Source organism: Cokeromyces recurvatus, assembly GCF_025118155.1.
Source record: "Cokeromyces recurvatus strain NRRL 2243 chromosome Unknown BX663scaffold_2, whole genome shotgun sequence".
Classification (NCBI taxonomy): domain Eukaryota; kingdom Fungi; phylum Mucoromycota; class Mucoromycetes; order Mucorales; family Mucoraceae; genus Cokeromyces; species Cokeromyces recurvatus.
Window position 1 is genome coordinate 911,479 of NW_026251388.1, and position 17,401 is coordinate 928,879.

The 17,401-nt window shown below is 29.4% G+C and overlaps 8 protein-coding genes across 8 annotated transcripts; 4 read left to right on the forward strand and 4 right to left on the reverse strand.

The window, feature by feature from the left end:
- Positions 1-721: 721 nt before the first annotated feature.
- On the forward strand, positions 722-2,952 carry BX663DRAFT_548253 (glycosyl transferase family 64 domain-containing protein; the record flags this gene model as incomplete). Its single annotated transcript, XM_051531065.1, has 8 exons — positions 722-823; positions 886-1,035; positions 1,136-1,264; positions 1,370-1,597; positions 1,661-1,802; positions 1,892-2,298; positions 2,371-2,537; positions 2,622-2,952. The coding sequence occupies 8 exons, from the start codon at positions 722-724 to the stop codon at positions 2,950-2,952; spliced, it is 1,656 nt and encodes a 551-aa protein (XP_051387167.1).
- A 2,465-nt stretch (positions 2,953-5,417) lies between these two features.
- BX663DRAFT_495090 (uncharacterized protein) lies at positions 5,418-7,862 on the forward strand. Its single transcript, XM_051525581.1, has 7 exons — positions 5,418-5,647; positions 5,766-5,944; positions 6,003-6,285; positions 6,381-6,490; positions 6,563-6,626; positions 6,688-6,981; positions 7,039-7,862. Exons 1-7 carry the CDS (start codon positions 5,461-5,463, stop codon positions 7,716-7,718), a joined length of 1,797 nt encoding a protein of 598 aa, XP_051387168.1. The 5' UTR covers positions 5,418-5,460; the 3' UTR covers positions 7,719-7,862.
- A 27-nt stretch (positions 7,863-7,889) lies between these two features.
- Positions 7,890-9,006, reverse strand: BX663DRAFT_557770 (60S ribosomal protein L18-B; the record flags this gene model as incomplete). Its single annotated transcript, XM_051531783.1, has 4 exons — positions 8,864-9,006; positions 8,597-8,683; positions 8,039-8,488; positions 7,890-7,907 (listed from the first exon to the last, which is right to left on the reverse strand). Exons 1-4 carry the CDS (start codon positions 8,876-8,878, stop codon positions 7,890-7,892), a joined length of 570 nt encoding a protein of 189 aa, XP_051387169.1. The 5' UTR covers positions 8,879-9,006.
- Positions 9,007-9,551: 545 nt separating this feature from the next.
- On the forward strand, positions 9,552-11,090 carry BX663DRAFT_495103 (COQ9-domain-containing protein). The gene is made up of 5 exons (XM_051525582.1): positions 9,552-9,793; positions 9,844-10,122; positions 10,257-10,338; positions 10,426-10,530; positions 10,589-11,090. Exons 1-5 carry the CDS (start codon positions 9,636-9,638, stop codon positions 10,748-10,750), a joined length of 786 nt encoding a protein of 261 aa, XP_051387170.1. The 5' UTR covers positions 9,552-9,635; the 3' UTR covers positions 10,751-11,090.
- Positions 10,806-13,081, reverse strand: BX663DRAFT_131085 (uncharacterized protein). Its single transcript, XM_051521540.1, has 9 exons — positions 12,989-13,081; positions 12,877-12,925; positions 12,683-12,815; positions 12,491-12,625; positions 12,297-12,422; positions 11,914-12,237; positions 11,628-11,858; positions 11,322-11,562; positions 10,806-11,239 (listed from the first exon to the last, which is right to left on the reverse strand). Exons 1-9 carry the CDS (start codon positions 13,044-13,046, stop codon positions 11,073-11,075), a joined length of 1,464 nt encoding a protein of 487 aa, XP_051387171.1. The 5' UTR covers positions 13,047-13,081; the 3' UTR covers positions 10,806-11,072.
- Positions 13,082-13,347: 266 nt separating this feature from the next.
- Positions 13,348-14,419, forward strand: BX663DRAFT_131170 (uncharacterized protein). Its single transcript, XM_051521541.1, has 2 exons — positions 13,348-13,397; positions 13,498-14,419. Exon 2 carries the CDS (start codon positions 13,692-13,694, stop codon positions 14,271-14,273), a length of 582 nt encoding a protein of 193 aa, XP_051387172.1. The 5' UTR covers positions 13,348-13,397; positions 13,498-13,691; the 3' UTR covers positions 14,274-14,419.
- Positions 14,332-15,361, reverse strand: BX663DRAFT_528966 (uncharacterized protein; the record flags this gene model as incomplete). The annotated part of the gene is made up of 3 exons (XM_051530207.1): positions 14,332-14,497; positions 14,570-15,105; positions 15,161-15,361. The coding sequence occupies 3 exons, from the start codon at positions 15,359-15,361 to the stop codon at positions 14,332-14,334; spliced, it is 903 nt and encodes a 300-aa protein (XP_051387173.1).
- Positions 15,362-15,700: 339 nt separating this feature from the next.
- Positions 15,701-16,718, reverse strand: BX663DRAFT_495110 (NifU-like N terminal domain-containing protein). Its single transcript, XM_051525583.1, has 3 exons — positions 16,572-16,718; positions 16,177-16,483; positions 15,701-16,109 (listed from the first exon to the last, which is right to left on the reverse strand). Exons 1-3 carry the CDS (start codon positions 16,662-16,664, stop codon positions 16,021-16,023), a joined length of 489 nt encoding a protein of 162 aa, XP_051387174.1. The 5' UTR covers positions 16,665-16,718; the 3' UTR covers positions 15,701-16,020.
- Positions 16,719-17,401: the final 683 nt, after the last annotated feature.

Sequence of the window (17,401 nt, forward strand, 5' to 3'; positions counted from 1 at the left end):
ATTGTTATGCATAAACTGTGTTTATTATTATTGTATCACATAATTAATAGGATGATGCACTTGTTGTGTATATTACAAATATGTTAAAATGGCCGATGTCTGTGTTTGATATAAACAGTTCCCTTTTATACTATCGCCGTAAGATATATATTTATAGCATCTACATCCTATTTATTACATTAAATAGCTTTATTTAACAAGTCAAAACTCATATATATCTATTCTTCTATCTAAGATCACTTGTCGTTGTTCTTGCTCTCTTATGTCATCCCTATTTATGTTTAAATTTTGAAATTTGAACCTTATCATTTATAAGCTTATAATAATAGAAAAAGAGAACAATTTGAAGTCCTATTTTAGTGGACGAGCTATCTTTTCCTTTATTTGTCAAAATACGGACTTCAAATTAGGACACTGTGACAAATCATTTTTTTTTTAAAAAAAAAAGGCTATAATTACTTTTATATATAAAACATTGAAATCCTTTTATTTATTTATATAATTATTCCTTTCTTCTTCTTCTTCTTCTTTTTTTTTTTTATATAAATATACATATTCATATATTTTTTTTTATTTGCACTATTATTATATAAATCCAGAAAGAAAGAAAAAAAAAAAAGAAACAAGAGAAATGAATAGAAGATTTTATATATTAACACTAGCTTCTGCGTTATGTTGCATATTAGTATTCACCTTATATCCATCGATAAGGAAAACAGATATGCAATTTGCTCAACAACAAGATAAATCAAGAGACTCTTCAGCATTTAATCTATTTAAAAAGAAGAATGCACTTGCAACTATGATATGTGATCCAAATATGGTAAATATAATAATGATATAATATTTGTGTAGCCTTATTTTTTTTTGACGTTATATATTTAGTTAGAAGCTACTTTGATATCTGTTTATTCATTAAATACTGCGTTTGCCAAGAAACCATCATCAAAAAAAGATGTTATTGTTTTGATACCTGAAACTATGAAGAACGAGGATATTGAACGTCTAAAAGAGCTTGGCACACATGTTATTAAGGTAAGTCCTTGTTTATATATTTACTCTATCTGAAACATAGCAGCTCTTTCCTTTTTTTTTTTACTAATTTTACTAATATTCTTCTTCTTCAATACAATAGACATCAATGCTATCTTTTAATGATAACATGAAATATAACAGTTGCAATCCAGCCATGTTGATTAATCTCTGGGCTTTGTTCGACTATCAAAAAGTTGTTTATTTTACACCAGAAATTATATTTGATAATGTAAATGTCATTTTTTTTTTTTTTTTTTTTTTTTTTTTTTTTTTTTTTTTTTTTGTGTTTGTACTCTCGGTGTTTTAACCTTTTTATTTTATTTTATTGTTTTAGAATGTCGATCAATTATTCAACTTTCCATCAGGTTCTTCTATCGTGAATAAAGAAGAATTTTATACTCCACTCTTTATTCTAGAGCCAAACCCTATTACGTTCGAATCCCTTGTCCGAGATTATAAAAGATTATCATCCAATACAAATAGCGCTCAGTTATTTAATCAATTGCTCGATCAATCTTTTTTCGACTATTCTTTACGTATTCCGAAAGACACATTAAAGCAGGTAAGAATACGTGTATTCTTGTTTATCAAACTAACACACAAACATATATATATATATATATAGAATGTTTATGTTTTTGATAAAAAAATGAAGCCATGGAATTTCCATACTTATCATGACTTTGACTGGAAGAAAGAATATGATCCTTTAGGCTTTTATAAATGGCGTCATTTATCTAATAGTCTTAGAGACTTGTTTAATTTAAGTATGTATCAAAATATATTTCAAATAATGGTCATGTAACTAAAGAAATATGCATTTGTGTGTGTGTGTGTGGATCATTTAACGAATTAGGCTCTGATTGGAAGAATAAGGATAGACAACGTATGGTTTGTGATGCCTATCTAGACGCTAATTCAAATAATATCAATCATTTTACTATTCAAAATCAATTTTCTGTTATGATTAGTACTTATAACCCTGAACGCATTGAACATCTATCATTACTTATTCAACATCTCTTGAAATCTAAAAAGGTACATACTGTCTTTGTAACTTGGCACAACCCTAATTTAGAGGTCCCCGATACCCTGTATCAAGGAATTTCAGAGAAAGACCTTGATCGCGTTAAAGTCTTAATGCAATCATTTGATTCCTTAAATAATCGCTTTAATCCTGTAAATGAACTCAAGACGGATGCTGTCTATATTATGGATGATGATATTTATATTGATCTTGATGATTTAGAATTCACATTTTCGGTAATATATATATATATATATATAGGATATAAGAAGATATAGGATAAAGTAATATTGATACATAATGTATAGATTTGGCAGCAACGTAAAGATAGTGTAGTTGGTCATTTCCCTCGTTACCATACCTATTCACCTGAATCCCATGAAGCTACATATAAAATAATTGGAAAGGCACCTTACAGTATCATTTTAACCAAGAGTATGTTTATTCGATCAGATTACTTATTTAGCTATACTTGGTAAAGTCTATATATATTATGGTTGATTTTTATAAAGAATTTTAACTCATTTATATACACATATATTCATATACATGTATATAGTCTTTTAGATTCAAAGTTACACGAAACAATCGATTCAAGATTAAATTGTGAAGATCTTGGTTTCTCAATGATGGCTTCTGGTATCTCAAATGTAGCACCTACCTATGTTCGTCCTCAAGAACCTATGGAAGACTTTGGTTTGAAAAAGGGCATTAGTACAAATTCTGCCCATATGCCAGCTCGTTCCAAATGTATTTCTGACTTTATTACTGATTACTGGAACGAAAAGGATCCTCTTATTAAAGCTTATGACACTGTTGTTCCTTTTTCTAAGCCTGTTATCCGTGTAGGTGACTGGAATAGAGCTGAAAAGAATATCCTGGAAAATTAAATTACTCGTTGGTCTTTTTTTTTTTTTTTTTCCTATTGGTATTTTATTTTAATTCATTACATGTAGAAATTTAACCCTTTCTTTTTATTTATTTATCTTTTTTTATTATTATTATTATTATTACTATTCATTCATTTATTTATATAACATTGCTTTATGTTATATATTTCCCTTGCGATCTATTCATATATCTTAATATGTACATATATTGGTAGTAATAATATTAGTCATGAAAAAAAAACAATGACAATACCTTATTATATAAAGACATTAAACCTATAAAAAGGAAATTTATATATGTCCTAGAGCATATTATTCTATTATCCCTAATATTCCTCAGTAATAAATACAATACATAGAAATAACATTTCTAAAACCGAATGAAAACACTATTAACACCATATATGTATATATGAAACACAAGTGTAATGATGTCTTTTTTCCATATTAGTTATGTGGAAGTGGATATAGTAAAATAATATTTAATCCAAAGATAATAATGTAGGAAGAAGAGAGAAAGAGAGGTAGGAAAAAGACTAAAACAAATTTAATAATAAGGCAAAGCAATTTATACATTAATAAGAAAAATAAAATAAAAGGGCAGTGGTCTGACATAATAAAATATTATTTTATGAATATATTACCTGATATATATATATATATGTATGTATGTATGTATGTATAGAACCCAAGATATAGTATACATGTATATCGTAAAATATTAGAGTAAACCCTCCCTCCCATTAAAGACAATATACTTGTAAAATGAAGCAAAACCAAGAACATGTTAGAAGGCTTAGGAGTAAATAATTTGAGAGGATAACTATCTAAAAAAAGGTTAGCTTAATATTGGAAGAATAAAGGAAGGGCCCTAAGAAAAAAAAAAAACTATTGTTTACCTTGGATATATTATACTCATTTATGTGTAAAAGACTCAATTCACCTAACTTTTCTTCAACATAAAAGCATTTATTTATTTATTTTTCAGCCAACCCATACCAAATTTACATCTGTGTTGTAGTAGTAGTAGCTTAAAAATAATAATGGGATGGAAATATTACATAGACAGGTATGATATTTTAGGATTTCTTCTATTTATCGTATCTTCTTCCTTTGCTATACTTTTGTTACATGAATATACATCCAAAGCTTGCTGTCTTCCTTTCTATTATATCAACGATTCTAAAGTCATAGAAACTAATAAATAAAACATCTATATTGATCATTATATATGCCGAATAAATAGTTCTTCAGACATTATTTTTCTTTTGTTATAGGCATATTTATTTCTATCGCTTTAATGTCTATTCCATCTTTTTTTTTTCTTAATACATTTGATACTACCACAAGCTGACATTCAAAGATCATCAAAATAAGGTAACCAAAGTCAATTACCCCAGATTAAAAAAAAAAAAAAGTACCTGGACAAATAATATAAAAGAAGAGATTTCAGCTTATCAATATACTTCTTCAAGATCTATAAATTGATGTAGAACAGCGTACACTTCATTAACAATAACTTGACATGATTCACTCGTAACTAATTCTTTTCTAGTTCTCTGTATTATTTGAAATTACATATATATATATAAAATATACTTGCTTTATTCTGATATTTGAATAGAAACATTGCATTACTGGCAGCAAGCTTTTTGTTCACAGATTATTTGAACTTAGCTAGCGACTAATTCCGTTACCTCAAAAACTCTACATACAACTAGAGGATTGTCAGAACCAATGTATTTATTGTATATTTAGTGACAGCTTCATTAGACCCTCCGCAAAAAAATAAATAAATAATGCCATGCCTTGTTGGTTGACCAATCACGGAAGAAAGGGTACACCGCCTATTATTACAGATAGTCTACATCTACCATTCTAACATTAGCTACTCTCGAGCACATACAATTAAATGCCTATTACTATTAAAGTTCCACTTTATTATTACTATTATTATTTCCCCTCCCTCTCCCCTTTGGAATAAGCTATTTGCTGTATCCTGTTTAAACTCAATCGTCTATTTCATGACAAACTACCTTTTATTTATTTATTTATATATTTTGCATTTGATATTGGCTCAAAGCTTCTCTCTTGACCTTTGTGTTGATAACTGATGCTTTATATTGCTAACATGTTTTATTATTCATATTTGTTTTCCTTTTATTAACAAATATTTGTCTATTTTTTTCATTCTTGAAATGTTTCTAGTTTCATAATTTACTCTATCAAACTCTGGCCTGGGCAATACAGTATCTATTCTATACTACTATGTGCTCACATTAGGTCAAGTTTCTCAAATAAAATTTAAATCATAATCATCACTTTTACAAACACTATTATTATTATTATTATTATTAGCAGTATTTTTATTTTTATTTTCGGGGGGGGGGAATGGAGGGGGGGATGATTTAAAAAAAAAAAAAAATAGAAAAAGTTAAACGCCTATTTTTTATTTTATTTTATTTTTTTTTTTTTTGTTATTTAAATAAAAAAATTATATCACATAATATGGCACCTGTACAAAGTACACAAGTACATTCAAGCACTTTGGATAGAATTAAAAAGTCCTTCGAAGATAAAGATTGGAAATTTTACTGTGCTCTTGTAGCTGGTTTAACCCTTGCAGGTGCCGGTGCTTATTATTTGACCTCAAGTAATAAAAGGAAGAAGCCTGAATCTAAAAGAGAACCAATGAGTGAGTAAAAGAAAAAAGAAAAAAAATATATATATATAAATATATAGAATTCTATTCACATTGAACTATAATGTACATGTTAACTAATTTAAAAATACTGGACATTATTTTTATTTAGGTAAGAAATCAGTTCATGATACCTCAGCTACCACTACTACCACTACCACTACAACTACCACAGAAGAAATAACCCCGGTAGAAGAAAAAAAGACAACAACTACAGAAACTACAGTTGAAACAACAGAACCTGATTTTACTACATTGTCAGATGATGAAATTGTCGCCTTAAGTGATGAAGTAAGTTTTTCTTTTTTTTTCTTTTTTTCTTTATATTAGATTAATTCTTTTTCTCTAGAAACGTGCTGAAGCTGCTCAAGCACTCAAGACCCAAGGCAATGCCAAATTTAGTAGCAAAGCATACGAAGAAGCTGCTGAACTATATACATTAGCACTCAAGTATAAGGCAGACCCTATTTTTTATTCTAACCGTGCTGCTTGTTATGCTAACTTGGGCTATAATGATCGTGTTATTGAAGACTGTAATGAAGCGCTTCGTTTAGATCCTGTTTATGTAAAGGCTTTGAACAGACGTGCTCACGCATTAGAAAAAAAGGGAGATTTAGAAAATTCTCTTTATGGTAATATGCATGCGTGAAAAAAAAAAAGAAAATAACATTTAGACTTATTTCATATACATGTATATATATATATGTGTGTGTGTGTGTTTTTATAGACTTTACTTGTGTTTGTATTTTGGATGCTTTTAAGAATGAATCAGCTAGTAAGGCTATGGAGCGTGTGTTGAAGCTTGTTTCTGAAAAAAAGGCAAAGGAAATCATGAAGGTATATAATAATAATAATAATAATAATAATGAAAGGGGAAAGAAGGATTTAACATTAAATGCATTTCTATAGACAAAGAAACCTCGTTTACCTTCTCCTACTTTTGTAAATGCCTATCTTGACTCTTTCCGTCCTGGTAAATAATATAAATCATCTTTTGTTTGTTTCCACCTTCTTATATCAATTTGTATATATAGTTGTTCAAGATTTGGCAAGTATCCCTGATGATGAATCAGGTGATGCTTATTATGCAAAGGCTTACCGTGCCATCGCAGAAAAGGATTATAATACTGCTTTGGAAGCATGTGAAAAGGCAGTCGAATTAGGTTGTTCTCCTGCTTATCAAGCTTATGCCTTGAACTTGATGGGTACTTTTGCTTTCTTGAAAGGAAATACAACGGAAGCTTTGAGTTATTTTGATAAAGCTATTGAAGCAGATCCTAAATTTGTTCAAAGTTATATTAAACGTTCTAGTATTTGTATGGAGCAAGGTAAATTTATTTCATAGTTGATGTTATATCTATATTCTTATTTACCCTAATGTATAGGTGATGTGGATGCCACTTTTAAGCAATTTGATGAAGCTATTGCCATTAATCCCAATGATCCAGATATCTATTATCATAGAGGACAAGTCAATTATATTAGTGGTAATTATGATGCAGCTGCAAAGGACTACAGTGAAAGTATCAAATTAGACGATTCCTTTGTTTATGCCCATATTCAATTGGGTGTTGTTCAATACAAGCTTGGTTCCATTTCTGCTTCCATGTCCACTTTCAATAATACACTCAAGAAGTTTGCTGATAGTACTGATGTTCACAACTATTATGGTGAACTTTTAGTTGATCAACAAAAGTTGCCAGAAGCGATTGAAATGTTTGGAAAGGCCATGACATTGGATCCTAAGAATCCTTTGCCTTACATTAATAAAGCTATGTTGATGTATCAAGTGATGGGTAACATTGAAGAAGCTACTCGATTATGTCAAAGTGCTTTAGAAGTAGATCCTGCTTGTGATGCCGCTGTTGCATCATTAGCACAAATTTTGCTGGAACAAGGCAAACCTGAAGAGGCTCTCAAGTATTATGAAATGGCAATTGATTTAGCTAGAACAGAAGCTGAACTTGAACACGCTATTTCTTATGTTGAAGCTACCAAGACTCAAACTCGATTTGCAAAAGATTTCCCTGATGCCGCTGCCAAGTTGAAGGCCTTAAGAGGTTAATTCCACTCACTCACTCACTCACTCACTCACTATCAATCTTTTTTGTTATTTGTATATGTATTAAAAATCAAAATAATAATAATAATAATAATAAAAAAAAGGCATGTAAAACATAAACAACTCCATCTTATATACTAAGAAAAAAAACGCTCTTCCTTTACATTGCTTTCATCATGTAGTATAGTCAGTCTACAAAAAAAAAAAAAATAGTCATTCTTTTTCTTTTCTTTTCTTTTTTTTATTACTGTCATTATTTCCAGGTAAGAAAAAAATAAAATAAAAATAACTTCAGCCACACACACAAAAAATGCATTTTAAACCTTGAAACCACGAGAAGCACGCTTACCACGAGCACGTTCGAACTTACGACCCTTGGAACGAACATAGGGCTTCTTGTTCTTGTGAGGACCGAAACCAAAGTGCTTGACGGCTTCACGGCTGTTCTTGGCACCACGGATAAGGATGGTGTTGGAACCAGTAGGAGCACGGAGAGCCAATTGATCCAAAGTCAAGACTTCACCACCAGCCTTCAAGATACGAGCCTTAGCGGTCTTGGTGAAACGAAGGGCAGCAACAGAGAGCTTAGGAAGATCAAGAAGACGAGAGTCATCGGTGACAGTACCAACGACGACAACTGTCTTACCTTCCTTGTTGTTCTTGACAATACGAGAAACAGTGACAGGAGGGCGGTTGATGCGGGACATAAAGAGACGCTTCAAGACGACCTTGTTGAAGTTGGCATCAGTACGACGAGCAAGGAAGCGGTAAAGCTAAAATAATAAAAAGGTTTCCATCATGTTAATCAACATTCTTTTTTTTTTAGTCAAAGTAGGAGAATTCTGTCTTTTCCTCCATGTTCTTATTTTTTTTATTTTTACCTTAACCAACAAAGCCAAGTAGACATTGTCAGACTTGGGGGCAGTACGATTGGTATTCTTGACGTGATGTTTCTTAAGATCGATACCCTAACAATAATGTATGAGAATGTGATGTTGTCATTGAATTGGGAATTGGTAATGAGAAGAATTGACATGAATTCATCCATGTTTCCAACATTTTATCGTTCTCTCTCTCTCTCTCTCTCTTTCCCTTTTTTTTTAATATATATAAATCCATCCATATTTAATCCAATATATTTTATCGACATTCATCCATCTCATTTCCAATCCCTTCTCTTATTTTGATTTTACCATGTTTAATTATCTAAGCAAAACCGGTCGTTGTGTCCAAGAAAAGAAGGGGGGAATCCTTTTTTTTAAAAAGGTGGGCGGATTTTTTTTTTTTTTTTCTGTGAATAATTCTCTTGCTCCTTGCTCTCTTTTCCTCTCTCCACTCACACTCCCCCCCCTCACTCCCTCTCTCTATCCCTCCCCGCACGTCTCACGTATTTGAAGCACTGTTCAATTTTTTTTTTTCCTTTTTTTTCTCATTTCTGAAAATTAGTGTCCGAAGACTTTTTTTTGTCCGTGTCGGAAACAGTAGTCGATTCATAAATAATAAAAAAATGCTGCTGAATAGATATGACAGTTTCAAATATGAATAAAAAATAGCGAATCTATTTAAAGTTATTGTAATGAGGAGTGCATAATTTCTATATATACACACAATAACAACAGTATTTGTGAAAAGGAAAAAAAAAGATATAAAGAAGTTCCATTATTAAACACTATATATTTTTATATCTTTTAGCTATAATTGAAAGAAATAAAAAAAGATATAAATTATACATTTTTTCTATTTTTTTTTGATAGATAATAGTCTTATGTTGATAAATGCATGATAAAGATGGGCTGCCTTCTTCTGTTGTTGTGGAGAAGAGACACTAGCAGTCACTTTTTTTTGTAATTTGTCCTTTTTTTTTTTGTTTTTTTTTTACCCTTCCATTGTTGTAGTCTCAACAAAACAATTTTACAACCCATGTCGTATTTTCGATCTATCATTTCAAACACACTCCGTTCTTCAAATGTATTGAAACAGCCCATAGTGCAAAAAGGTAGACAAAGCTATTTACCAATTTTATTACAAGCACGTCGTACTTTTGTTGCTGCACCTACTTCCGAGACACCCCCTACCAGGTATATACATTTGTAATGTTACTATTACAATTATTAAACACTATATATAGCCTTCCACTTCAGAAAGAAGAAAAGGCGTTACCACCACCTCCTTCCTCCGATAAAGATCCTCGTCATGACATGTTTTTTGCCACTTTACCTTTTATTCCACAGTATGGATGGTCCATGGAAAGTTTAATTCATGGAGCTCGTACTTTGGGTTACCCTTCTGTAGCTCATGGTATGTTCCCAGGGGGAGAAGCAGGTTTAATTGATGCTTATTTGTCTTATCAACGTAAAGCATTTGCTGATTTAGTAAAGGAAAAGTATTTGAAAGGCGAATTTGAAGGGTAACTTTTTTTTTATGCTGTGCTACTTTATTCATTTCTCACTCTCACTCACTCTCACTCTCTCTCTCTCTTTTTTTCTTTTTTCTTTTTTTTTTTTTTTTGTGGGTGGGTGGGGGATGAAAATAACTTTAAAGATTATCAATGAATGAACGTGTTAAAGTATTAACAACACTTCGTTTAGATATGAATAAGCCTTATATTAAGAAATGGCCAGAGGTAATAGATAAAAGGAAGAAGAAGCAATCCATTAAACTAACTAACTCACTAACTTACCAACTAATAATAATAATAATAAAAAAAAAGGCACTTGCTATTATGGCACGTCCTTCTAACATGAATATGTCTTTAAAACATTTAGCAGATATTGCAGATGATATTTGGTATTATGCAGGCGATAAAAGTTCTGATGTAAAGTAGAGAAAAAAAAAGATTTAAACATGTATTAAAAATATATCTATTTTATTAGATGAATTGGTACACTAAACGTGGATCATTAGCAGCTATTTATAGTGCAGCTGATTTATTTATGACACAAGATCAAAGTGAAAACTTTATGGAAACAGAAAAGTTTTTGACTAGAAAATTAGAACAAGCTGCTTGGTTAGGATCTTCTGCACGTCAGGTATAAATTAGATTGAATTTATTATGACTTGTTTTATTTATGTGGGTAATTTAGTTGGGTTCAATGTTAACATTTGGAGCAAAAAGTATGATAAGTGTCCTGGCTAATGTAAATATATATATGTAACTACACATACGGCATATACATACCTATTCTCATATTCTATTTTATTGTAGCGTGGAGGTCGATATTAATATATAAACAGTGGCCTTATATAAGTTTAGCATATGCATATAAATAGATATATGTATATATATGTATATGTGTATACATATATAATTATTTTATTATAATTTAATCAAGCAATAAACTACACTTATTTTTGTACTTATTTATAAGGATTATATGTAGAGTGAGGAAGAGGTGGTGGTGGTGGTGGTGGTGGTGGATAAGTATAATAAACCATAGTAGGATAAGGATCCATGTAATAACCATTTGTATAATCAGGATTATTATTAAAAAGGAATGGCGTAATAATAGTATTATAAAAGCTGTCTATTATTTTGATTTTTTTTTTTTTTGTTAATAATAATGATATGTATATATATACATGTATATAGATAGATAGATTATTTACCTTTATTGGGGTAGTAAGCTGATAAAGAAGTTGTAGAAGAAGAAGAAGAAGAAGAAGAAGATTGATTATTATTATTATTATTATTAGCTGATGTTGATAATTTATCTTGTTGAGGTGCCGTAGTAGCAGGTACTGTAGTTGTAGCAGGAGTAGTAGTAGTAGTAGTAGTAGCAGTAGTATTATTATTATTATTACTAGCAGTAGCAGTAGTGTTTGTATTAGTAGTAAAAGGTATCATATTCTAATAAATAGAATTAGTATTGACATGTACTATATACATATATATATGTATGTATGTATGTATACTTGTTGTAGATATGAAGGATAAAGTGATGGGATATACATAAAAGGTGTATTTCCTACAGAAGAATAATCTTCTATCATTGGAGGAGAATAATAAAAATTATTTGTTGACATAATATTGTTATGATGATCATTGATAAAAGTAGTTGTATTATTGCATTGTTTACAAGAATTAAAAGGATATTGTCGAAAACAAACACGAATAATTTTATCATCTTTATACAGTTTACCATTCTAATATAAAAGGAAAATTAAGCATTATTATTATTATTGTTATTGTTATTATTACTTCATGCTCTATAGCATCTGATGCTTCTTTTTCAGACTTGTATTTAATAAAGGCAAATACTTTTTTGATAGTAGGTCGATGATAGGGTTTACGTATTAAATGAATATTGGTAATTGTACCAAATTTGTCAAATTCTTTATGTAAATCATGTTGACTTGTTGATTCAGGTAAATTACCTACAAAGATACAAAGTTTATCTAAACGACAACTAATACCACATACACCATGAAGATTATTATCATCTAAATTAGAAGCCCATTCAATAAACCATTGATTTTGTTGAATTAACTTGGAAATAGAGTGATGATCTGAAAACTTTAAAGTCTACATATGATATAGGGGCGGTTAGAAGGATGAATACAAGAAGGATATTTAACTTTTACCATATAGGCTTTCAAAGCATCATCTCGATATCGATATTTAATAAAAATAGAATGGAATTTTCCATGAGGTTGTAAAATAGTGATATCTTCAATTTCACCAAATGTTGACAGTGTATCTTGTATATGCTTTATTATAAATAAATAAATTTTCAGATTTTTTTTTTTTTTTAATTTTCAATTTTCAATTTTTTTACTTTCTTATGAAATGGTTGATTTAATGATATTAAACAAATAGATCTATTTACTCTTGCTGGTTCACATCGAATACTTCTACCATTTAATATTGTTCCAGGTGCTTCTTTTAAAGCAAGTTTACAATGGGATATATTCTTATAATAAGTGGTATAAATATATAATGTGTATAGGTTTAAATTATAGACACTTACTTCATATTGTACAAATGCATAAGGTCTTTTTAGCCAATCTTTAAATACTTTGACACCTATAATTTGTCCCCATTGTTTAAAGTGTTTCAAAACACTATCATGTAATTCTTGATCTTCCAAATGCTTATTTAAACTTGATTTATATTATTATTATTATTACAACAACAATTAAACAAACACGTATATCATTTTACCTTGCCACAAACACACAAGCAGCAGGATTTTCTTTTTTTTTATTCGAATCTTTGATGAATGCCAAAAAAAAAAATATATTAAAATAGAGTTTTTATATTTAATTTAATTTACCTTCAACTTGATGTTGATCACTTAAATTATCTAAAGAATTTTCCTTTATTAAAGCCATTGTATATTCAAAAGGAAAGGATAGTTTTCTTTTTTTTTATTAAAAAAGAAAAGAAAAGAATAAAACAAAAAGAAAAAAGCAAAGTAAAACAAAAGCTTATTTACATTATATACTTTTGTTGTATATACTTTTTTTTTTTTTTTTTCGCATGTGTTATATTTGATCAGTTTAAATTGATTAATTGCACTACTCTGAGTTTATAATGACATTTTTTTTTTTTTTTTTTCATTTATTTATTTTATTTTATTTATTTACTTATTTATTTATTTATTTTTTTTCATCATTATTAACTTTTATACTATGACAGAAAAAAGAGAATTACCAACAAGACATAACTTTTTAACAGAAGCTGTAAAAAGATTATTAGAACCAAGTAACTTGTAAAGCTTTTAATTCTATTTTTAATTCATTACCAAAAAAAAATAATCTATGATTACTTATCTATGAATAGAACAAACAACTCAAGATCTATGGATCAATGCTAAATCAACTATTTTAATCACATCTCATTTACTTGACAACTATACATATTATTCACCACCTACTACAATACAGTCACCCGATTTAACCAAGATTAATGATAAGCCACCACCACAAGTTCGTTTAATTAAACCTATTACAAAAAGAAAACATCCAACAAAGGAAATGATAACTGAAGATTATTATTTAAAAAGACATCGAAGACATGAATTAGAAGAAAAGAAACAAAAGAATAGGGAAAAAGAATGTTTAAGACATGGTTATTATCAACAAAAACAGTTAGTTGAACGTATCAAGACAATGGATAAATCTTTATTACAATCCATAGTTTCTTCTATTTTACATCGTAATAGTCTTAGTTTAACATCACAACAACAAGTAATCGATGATCACTATTTAGAACAAATTCATGAACAATTACTTCAAAATGCAGTTGATCATCTTGCAAGATATGAGGCATTAGGATTCAAAGATCATGAACCTATCCTTGTAAAGCAGCAGCAGCAACAGCAACAACCTATTCTATCACAACAATTAGAGTCAAAAGAAAAGAAGGAGATAGAAAAGTCAAGTCCAACTAAAAGAAAGGAAATCAAGACATTTGGTGGCTATAGAACATTAAAAAGTCAACAAGGGAATCGACGTTCTAGTCGACGTTTAATTGCATTTGGACAAAGATTACCCTTATTTGAAACACAAGAATTTCAATTGCCTTTATCTATTATAAAAGAGAAAAAAAAGAAATAACCATCATGTAATTTTATTTAAAAAACAAAACAAATCAACACACGTCACGTCACGTCATTCAAGATAAGAGTGGTGTTGTTTCGGCTAGAATAGTTGATTTTACAGTTGAAAATACTCCATTAAAAATAAAGACACCTAATATTAATATAAAGAATCCAATAAATTCTAACCAAGAAAATGAATCCCATCCATAATGTATAGCAATTATCCATGTTAATATAGTTCTAATAAATGAGTTTATCAGATTCAGATTCTTCATATAGCAAGCATCATATGCTTCTTTATTTATATACTACCTTAAAGCATCAATCATGCTTCTACCAGGTACACCAATACTTGTACTTACGATCAACCCAAAGAAATTGAATATCGCTACCATCAATGATAATAGAATCGAACTTTGCCAAAGTGAAGTTAGAGTCAAGATATCTTCAAAGCCTCTTTTCACATCAAACATGGAATGACCAATCAAGGAAGACATAATTAAACCTGTCATTAATAATACTGTACCAAAGACGCCTTCAATCCCCATCGCTTTCACAGGATCCAAATGATAACGGTCCATTAAATATTCCTCGAGAATAAATTGGCCAGCGACAAAGAGTTGGGCAATCACTAATAGACTGGGTCCTATCCACTCATCATCATCTCTTTGAGTTGACAGAAAGACGATACATGCACCCAACAGAATAACACCAATTGAACACCAATCTTTAAATAAGAATCTACGTGATAAAAAGAGACAACTGACGATAGCAGAGAATCCTACAATACTACTTTTTATCATTTGATAAATAGACGGTGTAGTATAGATTAAACCTAAATTTAGAAACTGGGATTCAAAGTTAATGACTATGATACACACATGTATACACATGTATACTTACAGTAGTAGCTATCAAATCAAACACACTGGGGAATATAAACCAAAGAGATGGCCATGACCAAGTAAATGTATGTGGTATATTCCATTCGTCTGCTTCTGTAGATACAGTCACGGTATCCAACATGGATCTATCCAACATAGAAGGCGCTTTGGTCACTAAATGAATGACTAAAATACAAATAATTTCACCCAAAAATATCATAGCGGTTTGAAGTAAAGGTTGGTTAAAATAATAATAATGTGTTTCATCATAAAAGATCTTTTGTTTATCCTGAAAAGTTAATATTAAAGGTATACTGATGCCTTTTATGTATTTGATTAATAAAGAGTAAAGCATATAAATATAAAAGTATATATATACATATACATATATACCTGATATTAGTAAGCCTAATGTTAATAATGTAGTAGAGAATAGAGTCATTCTTTGTATACGTATACGTATATGTATATAGAGGGAAGGAAGAAAGAAAGAAGATATCATTTAATAGATAGATAGATAGATATATTTATTTGCATTATTTTCTTTTTTTTTTCTTAGTGCTAGTTTACTTGCCCCTTTTATTTGGATTTCTCCTTTATTTTATACATCTGTAATTTTCACACGCTAACAACATCATTTATTATTAAAGGTAGTAATTATATATAAAATGGCTGAAGGAAAGATAACAAGAATAAATACATGTACATAATATATGTATGTATGTATACACATTTGTATTTCTTTTTAACACTATACACATACACATATATCAACCATCAATCAAAGCGGGGATTTGTTTCATTTCCTTTCTTCGTACTACCTATGATATATTACATGATACTACTATAATATAAATATATACACAGATGTATATTCGACTATAGGCTAGAGGTAGCACTCGTACCGGCAGCTTTACGTTTTGCTTTATAATCTCGAATAGCAGACTTAATAGCATCTTCAGCAAGCACTATAAAAGGTAAGAGAAAGGAGTAAGTAAAGACAATCATAGAATCGATTAGTAATACACATATTACTTGAACAATGAAGCTTCACAGGTGGTAAACATAATTCTTTAGCAATCTCTGTATTTTTAATAGCATTCGCTTGATCTAACGTCAGGCCACGTACACGTTCTGTGACAAGACTGGAGGAAGCAATAGCTGAACCACAACCAAATGTCTTGAATTTGACATCTGTAATTTTACCTGTCACATCATCCACTTTAATTTGCAACTTCATCACATCTCCACAAGCAGGTGCACCTACGAGACCTGTACCCACATTAGGATCCGTCTTTGAAAAGGAACCTACATTACGAGGTCTTTCATAATGTTCAATAACCTTTTTTTTTGAAGAAAAAATTTTCATTTTTTTTTTAGCCATGTATTAATAATCACTGTCCAATAATAATAATAATAATAATAATTACCTTTTCATGATAATATCGATTGGTTACTAAAGGCTTTTGACTAATAAGACGACTTGACTTGTTCATAGAATTTCTTAAAGTGCGCAACATCATAGTTTTAATAATTAATAATAATAAAAGTATATAAAATAAAATAAAAAAAAAAAAGAAATAAAAAATAACAAACAAATAAAAATATATAATAGATAATCTTTATCAGATAAGTTGAAATAAAAATTTTATATTGTCCATGGTATTTGATTGGTTAATATTTTCTTGACTGACTTTGACATTATCTGATTTTTACAATAGAAGAGAGTTTATTTTATTCTACAAGATAATTTAATAACTGTATTAATAAAATTGAAAAAAAAAAAAAAAAAAAAAAAGACTTTTTGTTTTTCTGTTTAGTTTCTAATTTCAAGAGAATTTTACAATAAAATTACTCTAAAGATAGAATGAAAAAAAAAAAAAAGACATTCTATGATAGTGTGAAATCATGATTGTTCCAGCAGGAATGATTACTAATATGCTCTTAGGTTTGTATAACACAAAAAAAAAACGCTCAAATTTATATGGCTTGTTTTAAGAATCAGTACTGTTGCGCTTTGTGTTTATCTTTATTTGTTTAGCTTTTTTTTTTATAATAAAAGTAAACTTTACTACTCATCAGCTAAATACCTTTCTTTTAACTATAAACATGAACAGATATTAGAAGATTCTCATTGTTGGGAGCAAAATCAAAGATTGATTCTTCTTGTATATAAAGCATAGAAAATGAAAAATAGATGTATTTATATATCAATTTAGCTATGATAGAATCAAAAAGAATTTTGAATATATAATCATCA

What these genes read in the sequence shown, in the direction of transcription:
- BX663DRAFT_495090 (XM_051525581.1), top strand. Translation starts at nt 5,461, where the DNA reads ATGGCACCTGTACAAAGTACACAAGTACATTCAAGCACTTTGGATAGA. An exon ending in ATCTAAAAGAGAACCAATGA is followed by an intron (nt 5,648 to 5,765) that starts GTGAGTAAAAGA and finishes ATTTTTATTTAG; the next exon opens with GTAAGAAATCAGTTCATGAT. An exon ending in TTGTCGCCTTAAGTGATGAA is followed by an intron (nt 5,945 to 6,002) that starts GTAAGTTTTTCT and finishes CTTTTTCTCTAG; the next exon opens with AAACGTGCTGAAGCTGCTCA.
- BX663DRAFT_495103 (XM_051525582.1), top strand. Translation starts at nt 9,636, where the DNA reads ATGTCGTATTTTCGATCTATCATTTCAAACACACTCCGTTCTTCAAAT. An exon ending in TTGAAAGGCGAATTTGAAGG is followed by an intron (nt 10,123 to 10,256) that starts GTAACTTTTTTT and finishes ATAACTTTAAAG; the next exon opens with ATTATCAATGAATGAACGTG. An exon ending in CAGGCGATAAAAGTTCTGAT is followed by an intron (nt 10,531 to 10,588) that starts GTAAAGTAGAGA and finishes CTATTTTATTAG; the next exon opens with ATGAATTGGTACACTAAACG.
- BX663DRAFT_131085 (XM_051521540.1), bottom strand. Translation starts at nt 13,046, where the DNA reads ATGGCTTTAATAAAGGAAAATTCTTTAGATAATTTAAGTGATCAACAT. An exon ending in ATGCTTTGAAAGCCTATATG is followed by an intron (nt 12,238 to 12,296) that starts GTAAAAGTTAAA and finishes TATCATATGTAG; the next exon opens with ACTTTAAAGTTTTCAGATCA. An exon ending in CAGATGCTATAGAGCATGAA is followed by an intron (nt 11,859 to 11,913) that starts GTAATAATAACA and finishes CTTTTATATTAG; the next exon opens with AATGGTAAACTGTATAAAGA.
- BX663DRAFT_131170 (XM_051521541.1), top strand. Translation starts at nt 13,692, where the DNA reads ATGATAACTGAAGATTATTATTTAAAAAGACATCGAAGACATGAATTA.
- BX663DRAFT_495110 (XM_051525583.1), bottom strand. Translation starts at nt 16,664, where the DNA reads ATGATGTTGCGCACTTTAAGAAATTCTATGAACAAGTCAAGTCGTCTT. An exon ending in ATCGATATTATCATGAAAAG is followed by an intron (nt 16,484 to 16,571) that starts GTAATTATTATT and finishes TCAAAAAAAAAG; the next exon opens with GTTATTGAACATTATGAAAG. An exon ending in TGTGAAGCTTCATTGTTCAA is followed by an intron (nt 16,110 to 16,176) that starts GTAATATGTGTA and finishes TACCTTTTATAG; the next exon opens with TGCTTGCTGAAGATGCTATT.